General features: G+C 47.5%; 1 protein-coding gene and 1 long non-coding RNA gene across 3 annotated transcripts; one reads left to right on the forward strand and one right to left on the reverse strand.

The window, feature by feature from the left end:
• The first annotated feature begins 6668 nt into the window (after window positions 1–6668).
• LOC122367591 (centromere protein V-like) lies at window positions 6669–27523 on the forward strand. Of its 2 annotated transcripts, none has more exons than XM_043340845.1 (4): window positions 6669–6817; window positions 23972–24069; window positions 25368–25552; window positions 26929–27523. In XM_043340845.1, exons 1-4 carry the CDS (start codon window positions 6800–6802, stop codon window positions 27045–27047), a joined length of 420 nt encoding a protein of 139 aa, XP_043196780.1. In that variant the 5' UTR covers window positions 6669–6799; the 3' UTR covers window positions 27048–27523. The 2 variants fall into 2 exon arrangements, with proteins under 2 accessions (XP_043196780.1, XP_043196782.1); XM_043340847.1 differs by having other exon boundaries at window positions 6679–6812.
• LOC122367592 lies at window positions 9249–17936 on the reverse strand. The gene is made up of 2 exons (XR_006254082.1): window positions 17401–17936; window positions 9249–11047 (listed from the first exon to the last, which is right to left on the reverse strand). It is a non-coding gene; the product is annotated as an uncharacterized LOC122367592 (long non-coding RNA).
• Window positions 27524–27578: the final 55 nt, after the last annotated feature.

The raw sequence follows: 27578 nt of genomic DNA on the forward strand, positions 1-27578 counted from the left end.
CCCTGAGACTGATGGCCTGGGAAGCCCTTATATTCACACTAGGCAGAGGAGGCCCCTGAGACTGATGGTATGAGAGGCCCTCATATTCACACCAGTCAGAAGAGGCCCCCAAGGCTGATGGCTGTGAGGCCCTTCTGTTCATATAACTGGCCACTGGAGGCCCCTGAAACCGGTGGTCTGGGAGGGCCCTCTATCCACACTAGTCAGAAGAGGCCCCTGAGACCGATGGTCTGAGAGGCTCTTATATGCATACTGGCCACAAGAGGCCCCTGAGACTGATAGTCAGAGAGGTCCACTCGTAATGAATCTGAGGGGGCCCTCTATCCACATTTACACGTTTCTAGGGAGGCCCCCGGGACTGATGGTCTGAGAGGCCCTTTTATTTATACTGTCCACAGGGGCCCCCTGAGATTAATGGTCTGAGAGGCTCTTCTATTTATACTAACCAGAAGAGGCCCCTAGGATTGATGGTCTAACAGGCCCTTCTATTTATACTAGCCAGAGGAGGCCCATGAGACTGATGGTTTGAGAGGCCCTTCTATTCAAACTAGGCAGATGAGGCCCCTGAGAATGATAATCCGAAGAGCCATGCGGCGGCAACTGGCCGTGGCCATATTTCGGCTCGGTAGGGCCCCACAGAGCTCATGAGAGCACCTCAAGGGCTCCTAAGTAGACACGCTTATCCCCATAAGGGTGCCACGCCGGCTTCTGAAGGCTCCTTGTAGGCATCTAAGGGCCCTTTCCGGCCTCTAACGGCTCCACCCGCCTGTGATGGCTCCACACCAGTGTTTATGAGCGCCACACAGCGGCGCCTTTGAGGGTCATACTAGTGTCTCTTAGGGCCCTATAAAGGTGGCTCTGGGGGCCCCACACCGGCGCCTCTGTGGGCCACCACACCTGTGCATCTCAAGGCTCTATATGTACATCTGAAGGACCCACACCGACACCTCTGAGGGCCCCACACCAGTATCTCGGAGCTCTGAAGGCCCCACACCGGTGACTCTGAGGACTCGCCGGCTCCTGAGAGCACCATGTTGATGTCTAACGGCTCCACAAGGCCACTGAAGGCACCACACAAACTCTCACTGAGCTCTAATGTCCATGTACCGGCCTCTGAGGGATTTTAAGGGCTTCACACTAAAGTATCTGAGGGTTCCACACCGGTGTCTCTAAGGGCCACATACCGGCATCTCTGAGGGCCCCATACCGGCGTCTCCGAGGGTCCACATCTGGCGGGCACCCATCAGCGACTGCAGGTCCCACACTGTCGACTCCGAGAGCCCCATCTGCGTCTGGGAGCACCATGCCGTCTCTAAGAACCACAGTGGCTCCTCCGTACGAAAGATGGGCGTCTGCATGCCAAAGGGGAGCGGTTCTGAGACAGTAGGGCACCTACGTGCAATAGAGAGGCGCCTATGAAGCCCATAGGGGCGCCTCAATGCGAAAGAAGGGCGCCTCTGAGGCCTATATATATGGGCGTCCACATGCAATAGAGGTCTGCAAATAATTGATCAATGCCATGGGGGTGCATTCATAAGAAACAGGGGCGCCGGCATGGCAAAGAGAGGCGCCTTCAAGTGTCCATAAAAGAGAGACGCCTATGATAAGCGCACATTGTATGCGACAACAGGGCGACTGTGGGACATATAGGGATGTCTCTGATGACTATAGGCACATAGGGCGCTTATATGCCAAAGAGGGCGCCTATGAAGCTAATGGGGGCACCTGGGAAACGAGGAAGACATTTGTGTAAGGGTTTTCAGGGGTCATGCGCCGTTTGCGGCAAATAGATTCTAAAAAAAATCGGAGGGGGAAGAAGTTTTAAAAATGGTGCGGACTTTCCGCACTGTTCGCTTTAGCGGTTACGCCCCTGGGTACATCTGCCCGATCTCAGAAGCTAGATTTGGAGGTCATACTTGAAAGCAGCCAGCAGGATGAGGCAAAAGTTGGAGGCCCCTGAAAATAGGAGGCCCCTGGAAAAGGACGCCCCTTGACAGGGTGGCCCACCCACTTTTCATGACGTTCCTACGCCCGTGGTCTCACTCTCTATGTGTTGCTCGCGTAAAGGGCCATCGGAACTGATCCTGGACCTGTGACCTCTAACATAACTGTCATCCAAGCCCTAGGCACTGTCTTAGGGGTCATACTCAGTTGCATCTTCAAGATTCACTTTCTTCGCTGCATGCACTGTAATGAAGCCGAAGGTCACGCAACTTCAAAATTTGACCGCAAATTGCACACATTTCTGAATAATTGCTAAGCAAATGGGACACACTCCACCTCTTATGCCTATTCCAGAACAACGCGCCGATACGCTTATGCAGTGTGGGTCACCCGAACGTGCCTGACCGTTATTTTCGGCCGTTTTGCGCAGCGCATTCCCGAACCGCCTACGTGGGCAAGTTTCCCGCGTGCCTATACCGGCCGGCGTGCGATGTTCGCTGAAAAGTGGTTCGCTGTTTGCTCCCCGCGATTTCCACCGTTAGCTGAAGCGACATCAGTAATGGCAAGAATGGTTTGACTTTGAATAGTCAGGGAGCTCAGTCGAGCCTGAAATACGGCGGGAAATAGCGCTTTTCCTGTTATTCCAGAACGGAGCTGCTGTAATGGCCGTAATCTGCAATCACTTAGAGGAAACAGGTGCTGCAGCTAAATGCGGGGAGCAACAGATCCCTAAGAATTTGTGTTTGGTAAGACGTTCATATGAGGTGACGAAGGATTTGTTATCTTATTTTGCGGCATGCTTACGATTATAATCAATTTAGGATGATCACTATCCAATATATGTACATATGGTAACAACAGAAACGTCACTCGTAGACGGCAGTCACACCATCTGAGGTGAGTCAAAGTCTTCTTTTATGCATGTCCCATTGCGCTAGGATACAGGCTATAGGTACCTACCTGGTAGCACCGTCTTTGTGGATCAGAGACACGTGCGACTGCATACACCTAAAGAAAACGCCGCGTCAGAGCTAGCCAGCGGGTTTTCGGTCCGCTGGGTCGGACGATGGGCGTTCGTCGATGTGGTCTCTGTGCATCGGAAACTCTTCCCATCGACTTAATGTTCACATGAAATAAGTCAGTGTTTCAATTCAGGGAGTGAGCTGTTTCCCTCTTCTGTTTTTGTCATACAATGAGACGAGACGTGAGACTGAGACTGAGGGAGCCATTTCGGTTTTTTGCTTTAGTGAGGATTGGCATTAACGACGTCTGTTACCGGCCTGATTCGGATTAACCCTCGCCCGCACATGGGGGGGTGGTTGCCACCCCCCCCCAGGCAGTCTTTCTGCTCTGCACTCAACATTTTTAGAGCTAGAAGGCTGATTTTTCGTATAGCTGCTCGTCTATCCTTTCTTGATGTCCACTGAAAATTTCAAGTTTCTGTGATTTTTGGTTTCGGAGATATGACCTTGTTTTTCAGGTCATGTCATGACCCAAATGGCCAATTCTCAACATCTTGCGTTTGCCATGGGCCTTGTGAGCTTTTGACACCCTGATTTCGGCCTTTTTTGCCAGTATTACCTCCCACCTATCATGGAACATGTTGTTCGACGATGTACAGGGGTCAAGTTCAGGGTCAAGGTCAACCTAGGTCATCTAAGATAATTGCGTTTTAGGCAAGCTGAATTTACTTTTTGTGAAGTTTTTTGACTGCATTTTTGGTAAAAGCTTCTCAGATCATGATTTCATGTAATATGGACCCAAAAACAATCGGTGCAGACATCAGTATACACACAGACACACACAGACATACAAACACATATAATTGACCTTGACCTAACTTGACCTGAAATGACCTCAGCAGCAAAATTCTGGTCGGATAGTGTGACAAAGAGGTTCTAGCTGGCTTGGCACCAGAAAACAGCATCGTCATCGGTATTTGATAAGCAGCGCACTTGATATCCAACGGTGACCCAAAACAGCAACATTTTTTAGTTTGACCTGACCTGGAAGGTCAATGACTGACCTGAGAAGGTAAAACTGGGTATCATTGGATTCGTCTCTTCCCAAAGAATCTTTTTGGTCTTTACTGCTAAGCTCTATCTCCAACAGGAACGAAATGGCGCGGGGGGGGTGGCAACCACCCCCCCCCCCCCATGTGCGTTCTAGGATGGGAAAATGGCATGTGCGGGCGAGGGTTAATCTCTCTATAGCTGTGAAAGTGCAGTTCAAATGTGAAATAAAAGGAATGCGCGGAATGTGTTTAATCACACAGGCTTCCGACGTAACGTGCAGTTGGGATTGCAAAGCCATGACCAGCAATGAACCAAATGGAGCGGACGCGTCCACCATTGTCCTTTTTTGATGCACTGCAGGCTGAAGGGCGGAGCCACTTGTTATGCAATGCCACAAATATTCGCTGATGAAGCCTGCATAAGTACGTAGCGTGATCTGTACAATGTCGGTAGGTATGCACCGGTATGCACTGCAGCATCTGTGGATTGTGGAATTTGCACTGGCCGCATGGGCATACTAAATAAGGGAATTTATCTGCACAGACATGCAGCATAGATGGGCCTTTTAATTTGCGCCGTTGCGTTTCCCTGAAATTAGCGCTCAACCGCATGTGACCCATCGCCCTCTCCCGACATCAGGCACGATTCATGCAAAATTCATATTTGGATAAAATTATTTATACCCGTGACCAGGATTTGAATTTAAACAGCATTTTACTTCGTTACCTATTTACACAATGATGTCACATTTTTTACATTTTAGACTGTGTATTTGGTATACCTAGTTAGTTGAACATTGTTGTAAAACTTCACGTCGTGTTCGACCAACGTATAGCTACCAACTTCATACATCTCCCAGTAACGGTAGAGTAGGTATCTTACTTACTTATGTAAACTAACTCGTAATCCCTTTCCCGACACGTGTCGTCTATTCTTCTGTAAATCGCATTAGGCCGTTTTAGGCGTATAACCCGCGACCTGGTGGGGGGGGGGGGGCTATTTTTTGCCCCCCCTCCAGACTTTTCGATATATCTCCAGAACCGTTGCGCCGATCGTCACCAAACTTTCAGTACCCTCCCGGACATCAATTTTACACATTGTGACCAAAAATTTTCCAAAAGCTATGATAGGTTGGCCGGAAATGACGTCAGAGTGACGTCATGTTCTGCCGTTTTCGACCCAAAAAAGGGTTTCGCGGGAAGAGCTGTCAGGCCTATAGCTTTGCAAATACAGAAAAATGTTTAGGACATAAAAGCTGTAGAATTGACAGGGCTACAAAACTGCTATCTCGGATTTTTTATTTTTTTTTTATTTTGACCCCCAAAAATCAAAAAATAGATTTTTGGGATATAATAGTAAAAAAATCCAAAAAGTTTTTTGAATTTCGCAAAAACCGGAATATATGTGATAGTCCTTACCGCCTTCCATCCACATACCAAATTTTAGACTGATACCTCTTTTTTTGGCGAAGTTATAGCGAAAAAACTGTTCAAAATTGATGACGTCAAATTTTCAAACTCAATTTTTAGCAATTCTAGACCTCGTAGTGCAAAACAAAGACCACCATTAGACTCCCCGTGACGAGCTGCATCGAATCGATACCCATTTTATGCAAAAATATCAACTTTGAAATTTGACCTTTTTTGACCTGACCTTGACCTGACCTCCACCAGAAAGTGACCTAAACCGTACCTGATGGTCTCATAACCAACACCATTGGGTTGGAAATGAAAAACTGGCCATAAAACATGCATCGCACAACCTTAGTAAAGTTGGGTTCATGTGGTGACCCTTGGTGACCTTTGGTGACCTGACCTGTGACCTGACCTGGTATGACCAGTGACCTCTAATAGCAACATATGTACTCGACAACTGACGTCTTATCGCTGATTTTCGACAAAATGCGTTTTACTCGGTGTTATAGCGCTTTCCCTAGAAGCCCCGTGAACGGTGAAACATTTTATCTTTGACCTGACCTGTGACGTCATCGGTGACCCCGAGGTCAATAAAATTTGGTTTACCTCGACAAATTTGACAGGGCTATCGAACGCCGTTTGAATTTTGCGGATCCGTCCAGTAGTTTCGGAGATACGAGGGGGGCAAAAAATAGCCCCCCCACCAGGTCGCGTTATAAACAGACCCCACCGGGGCGCGGGATAAGAGACAAATCGTATTTACATAGGTAACTAAACTATATACCCCCAAGAATTGCAAAGAATATCCCAAACGCTCGCAAACTACAACAACTGCATAAATGATCAAAATGCCAAAATGGGTTCAACTTCAATCACATGAAAAAGTTTGCTAAGTTTTCCAGCCACTGCCTCTCCTAATTTCATATCTCTTCCTTTGTAATTTTACAGTATATGTCCAGTTATTTCAACTACGGCACTTAGCTTAGTTGAAAGAAGACGGTGTCTAGCAACTCACTCACCAATATAGGTACATGTTTTGGAATGCTTTCCTAATTGATACCAGTCAAAGGAAATTTGTTATTAATCATTCGTCGAAAATGAAAAAAACTGCCAAAAGCTCGACCGGAAATTTTCCGAATCCCTGAACTCTATGCCTATATCCTAATACGGCTTTGGCTGTGTGTGTGATGGGAGGGGGGGGGGGCTGTAGTGTGTGCCTCCCCACCGCTGCACCGCCGTGGCTGCTGGGCGGTACGAGCCCACCAGGCTCGCCGTCCGTGGCTGTGTCGCCAGTAGCTCGCTGACGGTCGTGTGGGGCGAACGGACACGCTCCGAGAGAACGGTCACTGGTCGACGGCGTGGAACGGGAGCCGCGAACGGGAGGATCTCACAGAAACTGCGCTCAAGGAGACGCAGGGGTCGACTATGTCTCACATGTGTAAGGTGAGGAGCGGTGTGAGTGTGCGAGCAATGTGCTGTTTTGTGTTCGGGCAATGTTCCATTTGAAGTCGAATTATTGGACAGTTTTAGTGCTTTCATTTTATTTGAGGGTTTTGAAAATTTTGAACATTTTTTGTTTTCACATTGATAAATTTACCAATGCCTGAGACACCAATTCAACAATTCGTCTGGTAACTCATTGAAACATTTTCACCATTTTGTTTGAAGCAGATTGATGGCGTCTCGCAAAAAGTCAAGTATTTTATATGGCATGAGTGGCTTCATCATTTCGAAACCCAATTAAAACGCACGACAAGTTGAAAAGAGCATCTGCATCATTCTGGTGAATTGTAGAAATGTCGATCAAAGGTTATGTTCATGATAGGGGAGAGAGGTCATATTGCGCCATGTTCTTAAATGCGCCACACCTTGCTCCTGCCCAAAATTCGATTCGAATGAATACTCGAATGTGTGCATTTACTTCACCATTAATAACTCGCTCTTATTCCGGTCCACGGGGGCAGGTGAGGTGTCTTAGCTTTCTCGCAGACCATTTTTTGTGATTTCCTCTATTTTCTTACGCGAAACAGTCTATTTCGACCTTTGCTAGTGTCATGGTTTATCTTAGAGATAGTGATTCCACTAATAATCATTGTTAATTGCTCGTTTAATGGTAGTTTTGAAGGTTTATCACCACCGTGGCTTCGCTGTCCTCGCCATATTTGAAGCTCATGAAAAATGTGTTCCATTCGTAATTGCGCCCACCCTATTTGCGCCCTATTCTTCAACCCAGAGAAACAGCATCTGGTGGTTGGGACACATTTCATTGAACACTTTGATTATTAGAGCGCTCACCTTACCATTACCTTAGCCTTCACAGCATAAATGGTTAATGGGCTGACACGTTCAAATAGGCTACTTAGTTAGGTGGCAAACCGTTGTTTTTAATAGGGCGCTTTTACATGAGAGGCATGGGCGCTTTTTGATGGGTTAGTCCGTAAATGCGCCCTTTGCAGGTGTGTCGGAAAACTTTTCTCTTGTTAATTTTTATGGGTGTGATACAAATTAGGAGTTGTAATTTGATGCCAAAATAACTGAGGTACAATTTGAGATATCATCAAGCATGACAGCTGGTCAACTTTAGCCGCAATAGGCCGATATCCTTAAGGTGGCGCAATATGACCTCTCTCCCCTATGGATGCAACATGAATGACCAAAATATCAGAACGAATGTCAATTATGATATATCCCGTCAAAATGTCCGGTCAATTTGTCATAACCTCTCAATGCAATGGTAACCTGACAGATAGTTGGCCCGTTGACGAATGAAATATGGAATCTGACGCTGTCAGATAGGTTTCATCACGACGCCCAATTTAGTTCGTGATGCATTACCAAAGGTCACCAACATCATTGCCGTAACTCATAAGCATGTAGCTCTTACGTCGAATCGACGTACATCTTACCGCTTACGTACCTAGTAAACGGCTATATAATATGTAGTGCATACGTCAATGCATTATAAGAACATCCTCGATTGACCTTTTGCTAAAACACAGTGTTCAACGCCTACTACGATCAAGGATCATGTTCATGATTAGCGTTCGTGAACGGTTGAAGAGTGAAGAGCGGCTGAGTACGTCGGCTTCTGGGAGAAATCGTGCGGTAGACGACGCGGGATGAGTTCGCCAAATCGAGGCCGGCAGGCTGGCGCTAAACGCGACCTGCGCCGGCCGGGTCACGCTTGCGTCACAATAGCGCCGCCGCCACATCATGTGACTCACCGTCAGCGGGGCGGTGAAAACACGCGCTGGGGCCTTTTCTACGTGAAGCGGATGCTATCAAATTGGTGGGAGGCGTTTTTGGAGCTGTGACGACGGGAAATGCCTAACGTTAGCGATGTGTCAATGTTGGGAGTTGACGTGCCAGCCCACCACTATAATTGTATTCGATGAATCACATGTGTCATCCCACCATCTGCCCCGCCTCCACTCCCCACCAGCGTGAAATTCCGGCGCACGTTGCCGCTGTTTTGTGCCATCTTACCATTACATCACGCTCGACAATTAACAGGAAATGACGCATTCGTGCTGCCTCACATTCGCTTCTGTCGTGTGTGGTTTTTGTTTAGCGGTTATGGCACAACCCACAGCCCTTCCCCGCTCGGGCCGTGCCTGGTAGCTGCCTCCAAAACTCCCTCCCATGCCTCCGCCGGGCTGTCCAACTCGAACCCGTGAACCTGCCGAGGGTCAGGTCCGGGAGCCGGGACTCCCAGACTCCCGGACCTCCCTCGGACTCCTGAGGACCCGGGGAATCGCTGCGTGTAACAGAATACAAGTGTTAATAAGCAAATTCTTGTTTGTGATAGTCTAGATTTGTAGGACCGTAGTTGTTCTTGCCGTTCAACCACGCGATTCCAATAATAAACAGAAGGTAAATACAAAGTTGGGCCTGTATTCAATTCACGGCCACAGAAACCAAAGATAACAACCAAATTGACTTTGCCAAGGGCCGAAGACAGACCGGCCCGCCGAGCAATAAAGACAGAAGTGCACGGCTGTGACTCAAAGACCGAAGTGCCACACCGCGCGGCACCGGCCGAGTTCACGACACACACACACATACGTCACATATACACGTCAGACATACAAATGTACGTCATATCATAGCACCAATCAGAAGCGGGCGAGGACAGGCGTCGCAGGTGAGGAGTGAGGACCATATAAGGGTATTGTAAGTGGGCGAGGGGGCTGGGCAGTAAGTAGGTACAGAGGGAGGTGGAGGACGGGGTAGGAACGAATTTCGTTACAACACAACGCGAGGTCCTTAAAGCTGAAATTTTGACCAAAATTTTCGGCTTGGGATACTCCTAATATGATGCATGATATAACGTACACAACACACGACACAACACCAACAACACCTAACACAACAATATACACAGCACCTCAACACACAATTTCCCGTTCTTTTTCGTTGTAGTCCTCGTAGCTATAAGTCTATAGAGTCTTCTTCATTGTCCGTTTACGAAACATAGTCTACTGTCCCACTCGTGCTCATCGATTCGGTTCTCGCTTCGCAATCACTGGTAAGATTCCGCTGCGGGCACATCAGTTCAGGGAGTTCAGAGAGTTCAGAGGGTTTAGGTCACCTTTGACGCTGCTGTCTGACACGTGTTTGTCAGTCCATTGTCCATTGACACCAGATCGTGTGTCAGGTGTCGACACGCTGTCGCCAGATGATGTGTCAGATATTGACACATTGACGTTCTCACGTCTCGCGTCTTGTTGTGGGTCGTCCGTCCGGTGTCGGGCTGACCAGACCACGCGTCAGCGTAGTTTTATCGGGGCGCCCGGACGTGGGGTGTCCGATGCGGGGCGGCCCGATCTCAGTGGCGCTGACTAGCACCGGCGGCGGCTCGACCGAGTGTGGGAGCGCCGCTACTGGTACCTCTGCTGCGGAGAAAGAACTCCTCTGGAAAATATTTGCATCAGGCATCTGCGGATTTCTGAGAAGCGAGGGTCGGAGACGGTTTTAACCATTTTAAGCACGAGGGACTTGGGTCCGTGAGTTTCTCCCGGGGCTTGATATTTGGAGCTACACTTGACGTTTCTTCAACAATAACACTGTCAGGGGCAGGATTTTGAGCGGATACTTTCTGGGGTCGGATCATAATGGGTTTAAACACATGACATCGGACGTATAGAACAGTTAATAGCACTAACGCAACCACAATACACGTTGTGACCGAGATGGCGGGGATAACGACAGTTTTATTATGCTGAGCATTGCGTACTCGAATCTGTTGAATATGTTTCTTCAAGCTAGACAAATGGACACTTTTGTCCTGAAGTGGGGGAATGAAGTTTACGGCTTCGGGGAGTGAAACATTAGTTTCCGAAAGATCAACAAGTACATTTGACCAAACATCTATTACAATGTCAATAACTTTTACGCTCTGGTTAAACTTAGCAAAAAGCTGAATTGCCTGGTCACTTCGCAATTGTTGGCGGTGCTCTGCAAATATACTACTGACTTTACTTTTAAAGAGCTTCACATGATGCTCCAGCTTCAATACAAACGTCCATGATGTCCTGGTTTCGATGGGGATGTGAAGAGTCCAGTGGTCGTATGAAGCGTAGAGATGGCCTCGGGGCAGGAAGAGAACGTTGGCCGTTGTCGGAGATGTCAGATAGAACAGGAATGTCAGGAAGAACGGTCTTGCCCACATCTCTGGAACACACACAAACAACTATCAACATTTCGCAAACATGAGGTTAGTACACGAACAATTGAACGGTTCACTGACCGAACGTAAAATGAACAACACATAAATGGCTGTGGCATACTAGCCAGAGTCGGTATATCATTTTACTGTATGCCTGGCCTATTCAAATACATTAGCCAGAGGGGTGTGGTAATAACTGGTGTAAGCAAATTGACCACGGTCAAAAATGCATTACCAGAATGCACTTGAGCCAACATTTTGGGATGGTCTCGTTCCTAAGTCGGCTAAGAGCTTCGGTCCAGAAAATAAATTTATCGTTGGCATACAGTAAAATACATACCAAACTCAGCCGGTGATAAATTTTCAAGACCTCAGTCCTTACTGATTTTTGAACTCGGCCTTCGGCCTCGTTCAAAAATCCAGTAAGGACCTCGGTCTTGAAAATTTATTTACACCGGCCTCGTTCAGTATTATATACAACCCAATACAACGTGGTACCGCGATTACGTTGTCTTCGGCATACAAACCGGGATCCATATTCTATATAAACACTATAACACCATACAGCCGTTCAGCCTTCATCGTGCTAGCTGGGTTCCATAAAATACTGTAGACATTCGGCTGTCGTCCGACCTGTAATAACTCAGTGGGCCGGGGAACCTTTTTACATTGTTTCTAATTGTTTGAACATGTCGGTCATCAACTTCTCATGCGTTTTCAGCATCTTAACTAACAGGGTTTCTTTCACACGTGGGTTAGTACACATTTGCTCCTTTTCAATATGTACACCATCGGCGTCCAATTCGTCTGAATCCGATTCGTGGTCTTGGTCGGCACATTGTAATTTTGAAGGAGGGCTACGCGCTTCTGCATCCATGTCGTTCGACTCTGATTCTGTACGTGTGAGTGGTCTTTTCATAGGGGTAGGTTCAACTTCGAATGGATCAGATAACTTTTCCGTTCTCAGGCGCTTTGCTAATTGGGACAAAGGAATATTCTCGTCGTCAGAACTATTGTCTTTCGATTTTTCTTCTCTCCATCGTTTTCGCATTTCGGATAACGGCACGTCAAGATCTGCATCGGAATCAGAATCTTCAGGTAAAGGTGGGTAATTTTGTTCACTCGGCGACGGTTTCGCTGGAGCGTAAGTTTCAACAGGGGTTGATATCGAACTGGGGGTTGAATCACGAATAGACCGATCTGTGACTGTTTCAGTATTATGCATTTCTGTATCAGCAAATGAGAACTTTGATTGACGTGGAGGCTGCACACGAAGTGGAACCGGGATAAACGACTTCTGTTTACTTTCGTACTTGCTGTTGATATGATGTGGTTCTTCTGTCACGTTTTCCCAAAGGGTATCTGGATCAGCGAATCTCAAATTATGAACGTTCACTACTTTGACATCGCCAGACAGTTGGTTCTTAATGACAAAGGTTACGTCGTTGATGGCTTTGATAACGCGGTAAAAAGGTTTCCAATGGCACGACAGTTTGGAAGCATTTTGAGTCGCCTCTGTAGGGTTTCTGAAGTAAACCATATCACCGACTTTGATTTTCGTTGGCTTGGCGGTACGATCGTAATAAAATTTGTTTCTCTCATGACTTTGTACTAGGTTGTGACGCACATGACTGTAGGCAGAATGCATGTTTTCGAGCATGGTAGGTACGTAATCTTCACCTTGGTAACGATATTTTGGAGATAAAATGCTATCGAGTGGTAGAACAGGGTCACGACCGTAAAGAAGGAAGAAAGGGGAATACTTGGTAGTCTCGTTTTTCGCGGTGCGATAAGCAGACAAGATTGAAGGAAGCTTTGTGTCCCAGTCACGTTGAGATTTACTCACTAATTTTGCTAACATGTCGTTCTGAACTCTATTATATCTTTCGCATTTGCCGTTCGATTGCGGGTGGTAAACGGAAGTTCGGATATGTTTAATGTTGCTAAAAGTTGTAATTTGGTCTATGACGGCGTTACAAAACTCTGTACCATTGTCTGAAATCATAATCCTAGGACAAGCATGGCGAGGGATGATATGTTCTAATAAAATTTGGGCAACCGTTTCTGCACTTTTTGATGAGGTAGCGAACGACTCTGGCCATCCAGAAAATAAATCGATGACAGTAATAATGTACCGGTTTCCTTGGAAACTTTCAGGGTACGGACCGGACGTATCTACTGCGATCTGCTCGAAAGGAAACTTGGGGATTGGCATATCTTGCAGAGGGGGTCGCTCGCGTCTGAGTTTGCGCATATTACAGGCGACACATGTTTTTAAATACTGAACAACGTCTCGATATAGACCGGACCAAAAATAACGTGAACGGATCTTGTCGTACGTTTTATCTATACCTAAGTGTCCGCCGAAATAGCCTGAATGAATTTCTTCGATGATCAGTTTCTGTAGGGGCTTGGGAATAACTAACTGCAAACCTGGAAATGAGGGGTATTTGGACGGATCAGAAACTCTATATAGTAGACCGTCTTCCAAAATATAATAACGAGACACTACAGCATGGTTCGAATGATTTGGGTCCTGTAATACTTTGATCAATTGTTGGATCTCTGGATCCTCTCTCTGAAGTAAACCAAGGTCGGGGTGTCCTTGTAAAAACTCTTTGAATTTTTCCTTGGGAGGAGCCTCAGGTAACTCACTTCTTTTCACTTCAGTCTCTACTTGAACGTCAGGCGCTCTATCGGAATCAATCACATTCACACTGCACGAAGATTCATTATTTACACTGAATGTGTCTACGCATTCGTCGACATGGCACGGTAATGACTCACTAGTCATTAATCCACTTCCTGGGATATCCGTGTGACAATCCTCTCCTGAGGTGTCCAGTCGCGACAATGCGTCTGCAACTACATTCTGACGTCCACTAATATACTGTATATCACATCCATACTCATCTAATATAATCGCCCAACGTTGAATCCTAGCATTCTTCATTTCACTGGTGAACAGGTGCTTGAGGGGCTGGTGGTCCGTCATAATCGTAACTTTACAACCGAGTAAATAGGGACGGAACTTTTGTACACTATATACAATCGCATAAGCTTCTCGCTCGATAGTAGGCCAGCGTTGCTGGGTTTCTTTGAGCTGATGCGACAAATATTGGATGACTCTTTCACCCAATTCAGTCTCTTGGACTAGCGCAGCACCTATGGCGTTTTGTGACGCGTCAGTATATAACTTGTACGGCTTATCCACGTTCGGATATGCCAAAATTGGTGCAACTGTTAAAGCTGAACGAAGAGTTTCAAACGAAGACTGACATGCATCATCCCAATAAAAACGACGATTTTTCTTTGTTAGCTCGGTCAATGGTTTGGCTATCCTTGCAAAATTTGGAACGAATCGCCTGTAGAATCCACACATACCAAGGAATGATCTGACGCCTTTGACATTTGTCGGAGGACGGAGATTTTGTATTGCACTTATTTTCTCGGGGTCCGGTTTGATACCAGAGGGAGTAACTACATGGCCTAGGTATTTCACTTCTTGTTTCAAAAACTCACATTTTGACATCTTCAATTTCAAGCCAGCGTCTCTCAAACGTGAAAAGACTGCATCTATATGTTCTAAATGTTCATCAAAGGTTTTTGAATAAATCAAAATATCGTCCAAATATGCAATAGTAAATTTGTGTTGAATGCCCCACAGTACTTTATTCATAAGCTCTGAAAACAGACTGGGTGCATTGACATACCCAAAACATAACTTTTCAAACTCGTATTGACCCATGAAACAAGTGAATGCCGTTTTGGCCTTTGACTCGGGATCCATGGCTATCTGCCAGTACCCACTGCGGAGATCTAAAGAAGTGAAATATTTCGCACCTTCAAGCGAAGCCAAAATGTCGTCTATGCGCGGAAGAGGGTAACTATTTTTGACAACGATCTTGTTCAAAGCACGCAAATCAACACAAAACCGTTTTTGTCCGTCCTTCTTATCTACAATCACAATCGGACTAGACCAGGGACTACGACTAGGGGAAATGATGCCAGCCTGCAACATTTTCTGTATATGCTCTTCTACAAGTTTTCTCTGACTGAAAGGCAACCGGTAAGGTCGCTGTTTAATTGGTGGATGATCACCAGTTTCAATTGTTGCTTTCACTAAATCAGTACAACCTAAATCCAAATCACTTTTTGCAAACAAATCCTCATTTTGGGCCAAGAAGTCTTGTATCTTTTTACGTTGACCTTCGGACACATGTGACAGTCGCGCTTTTTGACTTTCGGGGACGTCATCTGACGGTTCTCTACACTGGTCACCTTCCTCACTAGCTGTAAGTATGCATCCTTCCGGGTCTTCTAAAACTTCCGCAATGCCAATGACTGATCGAGAAGGCAAAACGTAATCCCTACCAGTGGCGTTCACTATCACGACTGTAATACGCTTGTTGTTGTCTACGTGACCTACACTTTCAACCAAACACAAACCAGGTTCTTCTCCTAGAACGGGTGCATTACTCAAAGGTTGTACTATGCAATCTTGATCCAGCAATTGAACACGGTTGACTAACGCAGGAATCTCTATATACGACTGGGCAGGAATTGTAACTTTGTGAGGCACTCGAACCAAAGATGTAGTCGTTTGGCAAGTCAGACGTTGCGGTCGCAGAGGGATGACGTTACCGTTGAGGTTCATCGTCTTTTGTCCAAAATCCAATTGAACACCGAATGCGGAGAGAAAGTCGTTGCCTAGGATACAGTCGTTTTTCAGACCTTCTACGATTTGGAATTTGAACGGTTGATTAAAACCTGCAATTTTGACTTGTAGTACGGCCGTTCCGAAGTTTGTGAGTCTATGACCAGAGATAGAACGAATAGGAACGCAGTTCCTCGTAGAAAAACCCTTGATTTTCCTGCACTGGATTTTGTCAAAAGCTTCACGTGAAATAAGGGATATGTCCGCTCCTGAATCTACTAACGAATAGGCTTTTTGGTCGCTCAGAGATACATAGCACATCGGCGTATCAGGTTTAATTTTAATTTGTGCTGCTTGCGGTCCAGGTTTCTTTGTAGAAACTTTCCGTTTCGGACCGTCTTTCTTTGGCGCGTTTCTGGTCGCTATTTTTCGAGACGCGCGTTCGCGTTTCCCTGGGTACTTTGGGGAGGAGGACGGGTTGGGTTGCGTCGGCACGTACGGCGTACATGTCCAGGTGTGCCACAAGCGATGCAGATGGGGGATCCATCTTCAGTCCACTGGAAGTTCGGTCTGGGAGTCTGAGGGGCTTGAGGGGGAGTTTGTACGTTGCCATAGTACGACATCAGCGGGGGTGGAACATCAAAGCGGACTTGCGGGGGAGCTGTCGGGGGAACGTTGAAGTAAGTCTGTGGGGGAGTAGTCGGAGGTACGTTGAAACGCACCTGCGGTGGGGCGGTCTGAGCACGTTTTTGTGGTTTCAGTTTTTGGATGTCGCGTGACATTCGCTGCACTTGGGAGGTTAGATTCTGAATAGTGGTCCGAAGTTCAGAGTCTGTAGCGGACTGAATACCGCTGCAGTCCATGGGTTCGACGTCGGACTGAGGAGGGGAGTGATGGCGGCAGACTTGGAAAGTCCTGTCGGCCTGCTGCTCACTTTCAGCGAAAGCGAGGGCGTCATCGAGGTTAGTGAATCTTTTTCTGATCAAGTTTCGCGCCAAGCTGTCGTCACTCACGCCTTTTTGGAACACTTCTACTAGGAAGCGTTGCGCCTCAGGGGCAGAGAGATTTTCGAATGCCTCCGATGCCATTGTCCGCAGCTTTTCAGCAAAATTTTGTACCGACTCACCACGGTTCTGTTTTAGACGTCTGCATTTTTCCGAAGCCAGGTACGGATCAGTCATTTCGCTATACCTTTCCTTTAGTTTGCGTCGGAGTTCCGACCACGTGATTTGGGGGTTTTCTTTTAGCATGCGTGAAGCGTACGCACCAGCGGATCCGTTTAAAGTGATGGTCGCCAAAACACACATACGCTCTGAATCGCAGGTAATAGATATCTGATCCATGTCGTTTAACCATTGGGCGAATTTGGCGGAACCCTCCCCGGAGAATGTTCGGATGTGCTGAGTTAGACCCTGAATACGGAGTTCCTGACAAATGTTTTGGAGCGCTTTGGTGATGACTGCCTCAGACATTTTGAAAACTCTAGTAAGTACCAATCAATCAGCGAATACAAACAAGTGGTGTTTATGGAGCGTTGACAAATAAACAGTTCAGTTGACACACGAAAACATATGCGGAGATAACAGTCACACAATGCAAAAATTACACAAATATACACAGGCACAATAACAGTGGAACAATCGAAAGTGAAAATGTGGGCGAAGACGTTCAGGGAAAAGAGAGGAAAGAGTGACAGCTTACTGTTCGTAGACTTGTAGAGCAATTTCTTGCGGAACCAATTTCAATTCTTGAGTTTTTTTATTTGATCCGGGTCACGGCACCATTTGTAACAGAATACAAGTGTTAATAAGCAAATTCTTGTTTGTGATAGTCTAGATTTGTAGGACCGTAGTTGTTCTTGCCGTTCAACCACGCGATTCCAATAATAAACAGAAGGTAAATACAAAGTTGGGCCTGTATTCAATTCACGGCCACAGAAACCAAAGATAACAACCAAATTGACTTTGCCAAGGGCCGAAGACAGACCGGCCCGCCGAGCAATAAAGACAGAAGTGCACGGCTGTGACTCAAAGACCGAAGTGCCACACCGCGCGGCACCGGCCGAGTTCACGACACACACACACACATACGTCACATATACACGTCAGACATACAAATGTACGTCATATCATAGCACCAATCAGAAGCGGGCGAGGACAGGCGTCGCAGGTGAGGAGTGAGGACCATATAAGGGTATTGTAAGTGGGCGAGGGGGCTGGGCAGTAAGTAGGTACAGAGGGAGGTGGAGGACGGGGTAGGAACGAATTTCGTTACACTGCGACCTCCCCAGTCCCCACACTGCGGGGCAGGTCAGACCATGACCGGACGTAGCACTGCGGTGAGAATGCGGTGATGGTGCGGTGGAACTCTCACCAATTGCGGGACGCTGTGCTCGGTGAATCATGCGGCGAGGCGTTTGAATGTGTGTGTGCGTCTGTGTGTATAGTTATGGCGGATCTGCCTGCCACTCGTGGCGAGAGAAAGTTGAGGAGTTGACTGTAAAGTGACAGGCACTGCAGGGGTGAGCATTTGCTGATAGTTTTACAGACGTCAGAGCTTATTGTTCGAGGCATTGTGATATAGGCAACAATGTAGACCAACATTATGCATGAATATGTAGCTATATAGCAAAATCATTAGTCAACAGCTATGCGAAATCATAACCGTTGTAGTGTCTTTTTTTAAGTTTGAAAAACGTTTAGTGATTGGTGAAGCAAATTTAACTTTTCTCGTTATTGCCGAACGTAACAAGTTTGTTGTTTTGTATCCCTAACTTCCCCGTCAAACCACTTCATCTATTGCTGGAATGGAATGATGCTGTTTTATCAGTGTCACTGTTTTGCCCCGGCTGCAGAACGAGCTGTCAGTGGTTTGCAGCTGCCTACAAATATTCCGTTTGCAGCTGAACTTTGAATTTTATTAACTTTGTGAACTTTGTGAGTGCAGAATCCATGACGGCTGCTGCGGTAGATCGTGACAGTGACTGACTGAGTGTGATCCGCACTCCGCAGCCCCCGGCCCTCGCTGTCAGCCTCAGGCCTTCATTGGGCCGCAACAGTCATTTCCCATGAATCCCCCGCGCTCCATAGTCCGGATGCTCTGATTGCTCGGTCAAACACGCCGTCCGAAAGGTGTGCCCACAACAAGCAGAGGGTCCTGGAGTTGCGGTTTGCGCTCAGTCATGCCGCTGACTCACGCTTTAGGTCACCCTCCATCCCAGTCATCTCAGTTCCGTTATACACGGCCATGTGGCTGAGAGAAGTAGCTGAATCGTTCGTCCACTATTGTTAGTCCTATAGACTGCTACAATCCCCTAACCGCCAACTATTGAAGATCGGTGCGCTTGACCGAAATAGCAGACAACAGTAGCTTTGAAAATTAACGTCGGAGATGTAAAGTTGAGGTCTTTCATAAAGTGTATAACATAGCCTTGGCCGAGACTCGCTGATAAAAGGCATTATTTTTTGTCTTTTTACCCTTGGCGGCCGCTTTGATCTTAGGTCTTTGGTCAATCCCAGTCTCTTCATTCTCCAAGGACTGCCGACCTGCCGACTACCTCCCTGCAGCATTTTCCTTTGAGTTCACACGTGACATGGGCATTACCATACCTCGCTGCCTGCCATGGACCGGCTCAGTCGACTCGCCAGTCACCATGTTCACGATGACGACACAGGTGGCGCGTCACGGCCCGTCACATCGTCACGTTCCGCGGCCGTGACGCAGTGACGTGCTGGGTCACACGGGGGTGCCAGGGGTGACCCCGTCCGTCACATGTGTTGTGCCACAGGCCACGTGGCAGTAGTTAGGCTGGGCGGCAGAATCAGTTGTTTGCGATGCTGATGTGGTTGTCGAGGGCTGCGGTGAAGACAGCAGGCGTGTTCGGTTAGGTGTTATTGAGCTGTGTATAGCTGCGGTGGCCAGTGACCCTCAGCAGTGGCTGTTTGCGATGGTTGTCACGCACCGTCTTTACCTTGTACATATGTACAGTTATATTCACTACAGCCTTAGGTCTTTAGGTGTGCCTAATGCGCATTAGGTGCCGATCTAAAAGCATCGTCTTCCCAAAAAAGCCATTACCTATCTAACGTTGTGGCCAAAATGAATAACTTTAAACCTGCAGTATGTTAACCCGCGCCCTGCTGGGGGGGTGTTTGAACACCCCCCCTTGTGGTTTTTTCGCGAATATCTCAAAAACGGCGGCGCGGAGCGCCGCCGTTTTTGGTACACCTTATCATACATCAATTCTACACATGTTGTGAAAATTTCAAACCAAGGTCATTCAAGGTCAGGTCACCAGGTCACTTGAAGTGACCTCACCTCATAAAAAGTTTCAATGTCTGTCATAGCTACACCGAGTGACCGATCGCTTTGAAACTTTCAGCGATTGATCAGAGTAACAGTATCTATAAAATGTATATCTCGGAATTTTGACATCGGTGACCTAAGGTCAGGTCAATTTTGCGATCTCCCCATTATAAGTCAATGGGAGAAAATTGAAATGCGCTTCTTTTGGACGAAAGACATTATAAACGCTCCCAAACACTGAATTACAAGTGGTTTAGACACACTGAACATGAAAATGGTGTCCGTGACCCCTGTTTATGCCCTGAGGTCATCTTAGGTCACGAATGGTATCTAACAGTTTTTCGCAAATAACTTTTGATAGAGGCATGCTAGAGCGATGAAAACGCCTTAGATGTGTTCAGCTCGACGATACGGATCGACTGATATGCAACATGACCCTTTCCGGTCAGGTCATGACCTTGACCTGAGGTCAAATTTTCAAGTTGACCTTTCAAGGTCAAGTTATAGTTCATTCGATGCGTCTTGACGAGAGGAACACGATGCCGGTAAAAGTAAGCTCGTACAAGGCTTGGGTCAAAAGTTATTGCAGAAAAACTGTTTCCAAAAAAATCGGCTATTTTTGCAGTTTTTGCCCCCTGCAGGCAAAACCGTTGACGTTAGGTCAAATCTGAGAAAATTACTCAGAAAGGGCGCTAATAGGGCTATCGAATGCGCTTTTCCGCGGCGCTGTAGCTCTATTGGTTCCCGAGTTATGCGTTGGCTTCTTGGAAATTGTCGACATTCGACCTGGAAATCGGCGAAATTTTGCCTTCAATGACCTCTGGTGACCTGACCTTTGACCTGACCAAAAAATTGACTGAAGTGATTTCCTCATTATTTTTGACGCTCTTTCGAACGCCGCCTTCCGCGTATCGCTACGTGGCCCAGGAGCCGAGTTAGAAGGGGGGGGGGTGTTCAAACACCCCCCCCCCCAGCAGGGCGTGGAAATCCAGGACCCCCAGCCGGGCGCGGGTTAAATAAGTTTTAGATGATTTGACCTCAGTGAGCCCAATGTTTTTTATTAGTCGAGTCCAGCACGGGCTGTGTTTTTCAGTGTGCTGATTTAAGGATACCTTGCGTTTTCAGTTTAGCATGCATCGATCGTTTCTGCTACACGCAGGATTTTTGACCCGATCGTGACTTCTCTTTATAGAGACATGTAACTATATATCTCGTTCACGTTTTCATTATCGTGATTGGTATAGATAGTGGCTGTTTTCCTACCGGTCTTCTGAGTCACTTCAGATATTATCCGATCTGAAGGTTCTGCACTGTGGTCTGCAAAACAAGGGTCTGTGCCACAAGTTATGATGACTGGGCACAATGGCTTGTTTTCCTTTGTTGCTATTGCTTCTCATCCTTAATCCTTTCCGCTTCTCACATACCTATTATATTTATATCTGACATGGACTAGCTGTGGTCACCCAGTGATGGCAAAGAAGAAAAGACGTAAGAATGATTGTTCAAGAAGTTCGATGCTTAGTTTGAACGCAGATCATCAATGACCGATCATGTGCGTTCAAACTAAGCACCTATCGTCCTGTAGGAAGACGACCGAACCAACACGATTGATAATATTTGTATTATTTTTGTCAAGTGTGTGATGTGTACCGACTGCGTGTATATTAACGTCACCATGTAACATTGTGTTTAAGAAGTTCTTATTGATTACGTGCATCACATAAAAAACTACCTACTACATGAAAACATAAAAATATGCATGCAAAGATCGTCTGCGCCCGTTCTTATCCCCAACTAAACATCACAGAAAGCAGCCTCCGCCGTAAACATATATATCGTGCCCCGTGCCACAGGGCTGCACGTGCTACACCGTCTCAACGACAACTCCAGCGCGTGTCTTACCACACCCGGCTGCCCCCGACTGGAACACGTATGGTCACGGACGGAAAAAGGCGCGTGGAAATGCCCCGGAAGTTCACTAGCCCTGTGCGTGAAATTGACAGGTGCACTGGTATATCCGTGCTGAGAAAATCCGTGTCTTCCACGAATGGCACTGGAAAAAGCAGGCTATTTCTGATGAAGTAATGCGATGACTAATTGTCTGCATTTTAAAAATATGCATTGTCCTGAACATTTTATTCTATGGGCAAACCACAGCGATTCCAGAAGCCGATCTCATTGGTTTCAGTTCGCGTGACATTGTCGCTATCGCTGACGACATTTAGACGGCATGTGACTCGATCACTTCGTGCAGTGAAGTGAGCACTCCAATTCAGCGAAGGGGAATATTATGATAATATCTACAAGGCGATTTATGAACAAGGTGGGGTAACCGAAGGTTTGTTGTCAATAGTTAAAACACTATTCTTTAGAATTGTGTTTTTCTATTGAAAAACAAATCTGAGTTCCCTGACAATTTGGCAAAAGCTGCCTGAGATCTAGGCGGCTTCTCAATGCTTTTCTGTGCTGTCGAGGCCTAAACAATTCCAGAATGAGTAACGCACGAAATTTTTCTCACTTGAATTTATATAAAGGGTGCAAAATGATCGCATTATTTGGCTCCAAACAACTTGTTCTCGGTAGTTCTATTTGGGGGGGGGGGGAGGTAACACCACTTATCGCAGCTTGAATCTAGATGTGACATTGTGAAATAATTTAAGCCCTACAACTCTGTCTCCCTTTCCTGAATTATGGACAGTTATCATGTTGCTGCACCTCTCCCTTGTTCTCTTTTTTGTCTGTTTTGCTATGTCGAGACGTTTTCGATGACTGTTGGTTGCAGATGCTACCATACTCCCTAAGAGCCTCAGTGTCACTAATTACGCATTTCCTTCGTCACTGCCCCACATACGAGTTCCGACCATATGCCTTGCAGCGGTGAATGCATTATTGCATCACTTCACTCACACAACCCGAACACACGGTCCGTTAGCCTTTGTGAAGAACTGGGTGACATTGAGACCGTCAGCAGCACACGACAGTTGTGACCTTATCCACTAAATAACCCGTTAGCTGCACACACCAGGCACACACTACCAGCCCTCACCTCCCGCCCCCAGCCCTTGTCACGGACCTCTCCCTTCCTGACCTCTGTCGTTCCTGCCAGCGATATTGTCCCGGGTCGTCACCTGACCCTGCAGGTCATCACGTGACATTTGTTGGAACAACACGCCGGTAATGCGCCGCAGGGGGTACAGGTCACGTGGCCGACAGCACGAGTCGCACGGTGTCGTCAACGGGTTCCGGGTTGGCGTTGATGATAGCGATAATGTTGTTTTTGTGGGGCGAACTAGAATGCTGTCAAAGGTCAGAGCAGTATCCCCTCACGGGACTCTTGCAAGCAGTTGAATCGGGTCGTCACTCGTCAGGCAATACAGGAGAAAAACTGAAAGTCGCACGACCCGAACAATTGGGTGACCTTCGCCGGTCCAGTGAAACGTTTGTGTGGCAGATAAAATTGCCAATTAGTTGGGGCAGCTGTGCATGGTTTACTGCTAAAGCCCCACCCAGCCGTCTGGCGGAGCACCGCTTGACAGCTCATAAAAATGTCTGGGTCGTTGACAGAAATGTTCACACTATACTATATACCTAATTACGGAATTCAACCAGCTGAGAGTATTTAGTGAAAACACGATTGGGCTGTTTTCCCGTCATACGTTCGGAAAAAAGCCTGATCCTGAACGATCGTATATCAGCTCTATTCCCCATTCCCCATGTGTAGCGTGATATTCAGACCTGCACTGCAACACCTTTCTCGTTCCCAAACTCGGCATCTTTGCACTCTTGGCACAATTCTGTAACTCGTCCCCACTACGCTCGCGCGCACTGCCCGCGCCAATCCGCCCGCGACTGAAGCCTACAAGCCAACAGCGCCACCGACCCGAAACGCTGGCCGATTTCACATACACTGCTGAGTCATCCGTGAACTCACCCGACTCTCGACTCACAGCCCGCTCCTCCGTTTCAGATGATGGAGGGTGTGCGAAAACACAAGGGCGGCTGCCACTGCGGCAGGGTCAGATTTGAGGTCACCGCGCCGACCCAGGTCACCGTCTTCGAGTGCAGGTGGGTCGCGGTGTGCTTACAAGGGAGATGGAGGCCAATTGGTCCGAATCGAAAAACTCTCCACAGGTACGACAGGTTTCAGAATCTGGGCGTGGTTAGGCGATTTGTGGTTAGGCTCATTGTCGCATGAAATGGGGTCCCTAATCGCCAGAAGCTTATGTATTCTAAAAAGTTGTTCGTCGAATCGGTAATGACGACCTCACGGACAAGCGTGAGCAACCACCTTGTCTAAGTGTAACAAGGTGGACTAGGGGGCAGTTTTCGCTTATTCCCCTAAATGTCTGCTACATGGATATATTTTACCACATATCACATCACGACTGACATGTTTTCTTGGCTAAATTTACAAAGCCTGCTTGGAAAACGTCACTCCCCTGAACACCTCGTCCGCACCGTAGCAGCACTGTTTTCCGGTCCGTTACCTCGTTAGTGCCTGCGGCGCCTTCACGGTCCGTACCCAGCCACTTCCCCACGGGCCGGCGCGGTCAGGTCAGGGTCCGCCCGTGTTTATATAACCGCTGGGCCCACGGCACCGAGCACCAGGTCGCCGGCCGCTCGGTTACGTAATCGCCCTCCGGCGGTACCTGCCCCGAGGCGACGAGCCGGTCACGGCTGGCTACCCTGACTGGTGACCTTGACGAAGAGAGAGAGGAGGGGAGGGGAGAGAGAGTCACGGAGATGCGGTGGCACCGGCCGTGATATCTGGAGACACCCGCATGAGACGGTCGCCTCAAGCAACCGATGGCGACGGTCATGGTCATTGTCCATTGGTCAGAGTCGGAGCGACGGTTGCGTCATTCTCACCAGGTGGCAACTGTCGCAACAGGGAAAAAACGGCTCTTTTGGATACAATGGAAGCTCTTCTTAGGCCGTAACTGTTCTTTGGCGATACAAAGGGGTCCCGCGACCCCGTCATGCACAAATGAACCACGCAAGGAATTCGGGACGAGTTAAATGCCTTGCGGCACAGCATACATTCAGGCGCTGAAACTAATGCCATCTAGCGGATGAATTGTCAGGCTGGTCACGTATGAGGAATATAACAGTGCCGAACGCCACCAAATCCCAGCTGAAATTTAGCTGCATCAATGAGCCATGGGTTATGACTGAGAAATGAGGAATGCTAAGAAGACTAAAGAGTACAGGTACATAGATAGTGCATCTGCGGGTTTACGTGACCTATTTTAATCCTGTCACTCAATTCACGTCCTTCAAGCTTTGATTGACGAATTAATAACGTTGCTAGGTGCGAATCGCGAATTTTTACGATTCCTCACGTATTTCTCTTCTGTTTACAGCTGCGACATCTGCCAGAAGCGTCAGAGCCGGTACTTTATGGTGGATGCGGAGCGGTTTCTGCTTCTGCAGGGCCACGGCGACCTGAGCACCTTCGGCTCCAGCGAGGTCAAACACTCGTTCTGCACCACCTGCGGCGTACAGAGCTTCTTCATTCCCAGCTCGGGCGATAACACAGACTCAGTCGGTGAGTTCATGACCTCTGCCGTGACCCTGAGAAACTCCAGTAGAGCATTCTCCGAAAATTTGCTGAGGTCCTTGGGAAGCTCGCATGCTCCTATAGTTTATTCACCAGTTCTAAAACTCATAACCATGCAGATGGGCGACCCTACCGAAGTCAGCTGTTGGTGTTTTGATCGAAGATGGCGTGGGAGTCACGATTCCCGGGGAGGAGCGGGCCGAGAGAACGGGGGAGGGAGTGTGGTGCATGGCCAAGGTTTGCGGTCAGTCCAAAAAGCGGCACCGCTAACTGAACTGGTATGGGGGTGTGGAGAGGGTTTCTGGTCACGAGTGCCGGCCGGTCGGCCCTGGACGCCGCGGAAACACCTGTGAGGCACGTCTGGAGCATATGGTCATACGTGGCCCACCTCAGCAGAACAGTGTGCTTATCGGGAATGGAGTGAGGAAGGTTCAGACTCAGAGAGCTAGCTCTTCCAAAGCATATGTACAATATATATTCTCGAGCATTCTCATTCTCGGTAACTCAGATAATATGCCTATATGCCGACAGCCAGGCCAGGCCATATAGATTATAGATGCACGGTTGGAGGGCAGCATCCATGCAAATGCTGTCAGCTTACGCAGAAAGGCACATAAAAGAGAAAACGCTGAAGGTGACATGCTCCCATCTCCCCCTTTAGCAATTAGCGGAGCCCGAGTCAATGTTCGCTCTTCCATTCCACCGTTTTAGCATATTTGTCCGACAAATTATGTTTACGCACCGGATTCAAAGCATTGCGAACGGTGCTGTCAAATATCAACCATCGGGGACCAGGCCCATTCGGGTTTAAATCGTAGCCGGCAGACCATGGCGAACAAGGTGCCTGACAGAGGTGTTACCTTATCGCCAGAACCATTATCTCTCAATCCGTGGAAATGGCGGGTGGCGGAGTCGACCTCTGACCTTGGTCGGTACCACGCGGGCGGGCGGGCGGGTCGGACGGGCGTGACCCACCCCTGCACCGGCGCCGGCTGTGCATGCTGTTCGTATTTACAGCCGGTACACGTGAGCTCCGTGCATGCACAGTCATCACGCCATAGACGTTGTTAGTCCCCGTGATCTCCGGCTGGGGAGAGAGCGAGCTCCGACTGAGACGTGAACGAACAGGGCCCATAATCAGCGTCAACCCGTCAGTGCGACCTGTGTTAGAGGCGTGTCAGTTTTGACGGGTATTGCGCTGAACTGTCTGACATGTTTACGAGATCAAAACGGGTAGATGTCGTAGAATTGAAACGTATTTGACTGTTCTTATTTGATTTTTTAAATTTTAACAGTAACAGTGTTTTGGTAGGACGGAATTTTATCGAAAGCAGCATGCTAAGTGACTGTTTTGCCTTTTTCAGGTATCATGCCGCACTGCCTCGACCCTGGAACGCTGAAGAAGATCAAGACCAAGAAGCGTAACCCGAAGAAGTCCAAGGAAAACGACGATCCGCTGCACAGAGCAATGGCGACCGCGTAAATCCAACGTCGGTGGTCGCCATCACAACGAAGTGCATCTCGAACTGATGTTGTCCCATTCAACGATGTGAAGATGGTGAAGTCTATGGCAACAGTGATCCGATGATCGCTATTTGCTATGTGAGACACGTAAATAGGCTGTTAATCGGGGCCTTCCTGCCTTGTACTGTGCTGGTAAGCGTACGATGTAGTTTGTAGTTTCGGTAGTGAGTTTACAAGCTTCTACTGAGTTGTGACCATATTGTGTCAAATAGTTTAATTGTCATCTACGATTAGATGTTTCAGTAATCAACCGTAAGAGGATATATTTTGGTGCATTTTAGCACCATTTTATGTAGGATATATGCATAGGTTCAGCTGTGTGTCTGGAGAGATTTTGTGTAGCCAAGTGTTGGGTCAAGACTGCGTTTATGATGCCTGTCGTCTTCATGCTTTGTTTCATTCATTTTGTTTTCAAAATAAATGTTGTCACTGAAAGTACATTTGTTCTATGAAACATCACTGAACTGTGTTAGTAATATACCTACCTTTT

The sequence above is a fragment of the Amphibalanus amphitrite genome, unplaced genomic scaffold, assembly GCF_019059575.1.
Source record: "Amphibalanus amphitrite isolate SeventyFive unplaced genomic scaffold, NRLGWU_Aamphi_draft 000879F_arrow, whole genome shotgun sequence".
NCBI classification, from domain to species: Eukaryota; Metazoa; Arthropoda; class Thecostraca; order Balanomorpha; family Balanidae; genus Amphibalanus; species Amphibalanus amphitrite.

Excerpts from the sequence above, each read along its gene's own strand:
- LOC122367591 (XM_043340845.1), top strand. Across the intron at positions 24,070-25,367 it reads GTCACCGTCTTCGAGTGCAG|CTGCGACATCTGCCAGAAGC; the intron begins GTGGGTCGCGGT and ends TTCTGTTTACAG. Across the intron at positions 25,553-26,928 it reads CGATAACACAGACTCAGTCG|GTATCATGCCGCACTGCCTC; the intron begins GTGAGTTCATGA and ends TGCCTTTTTCAG.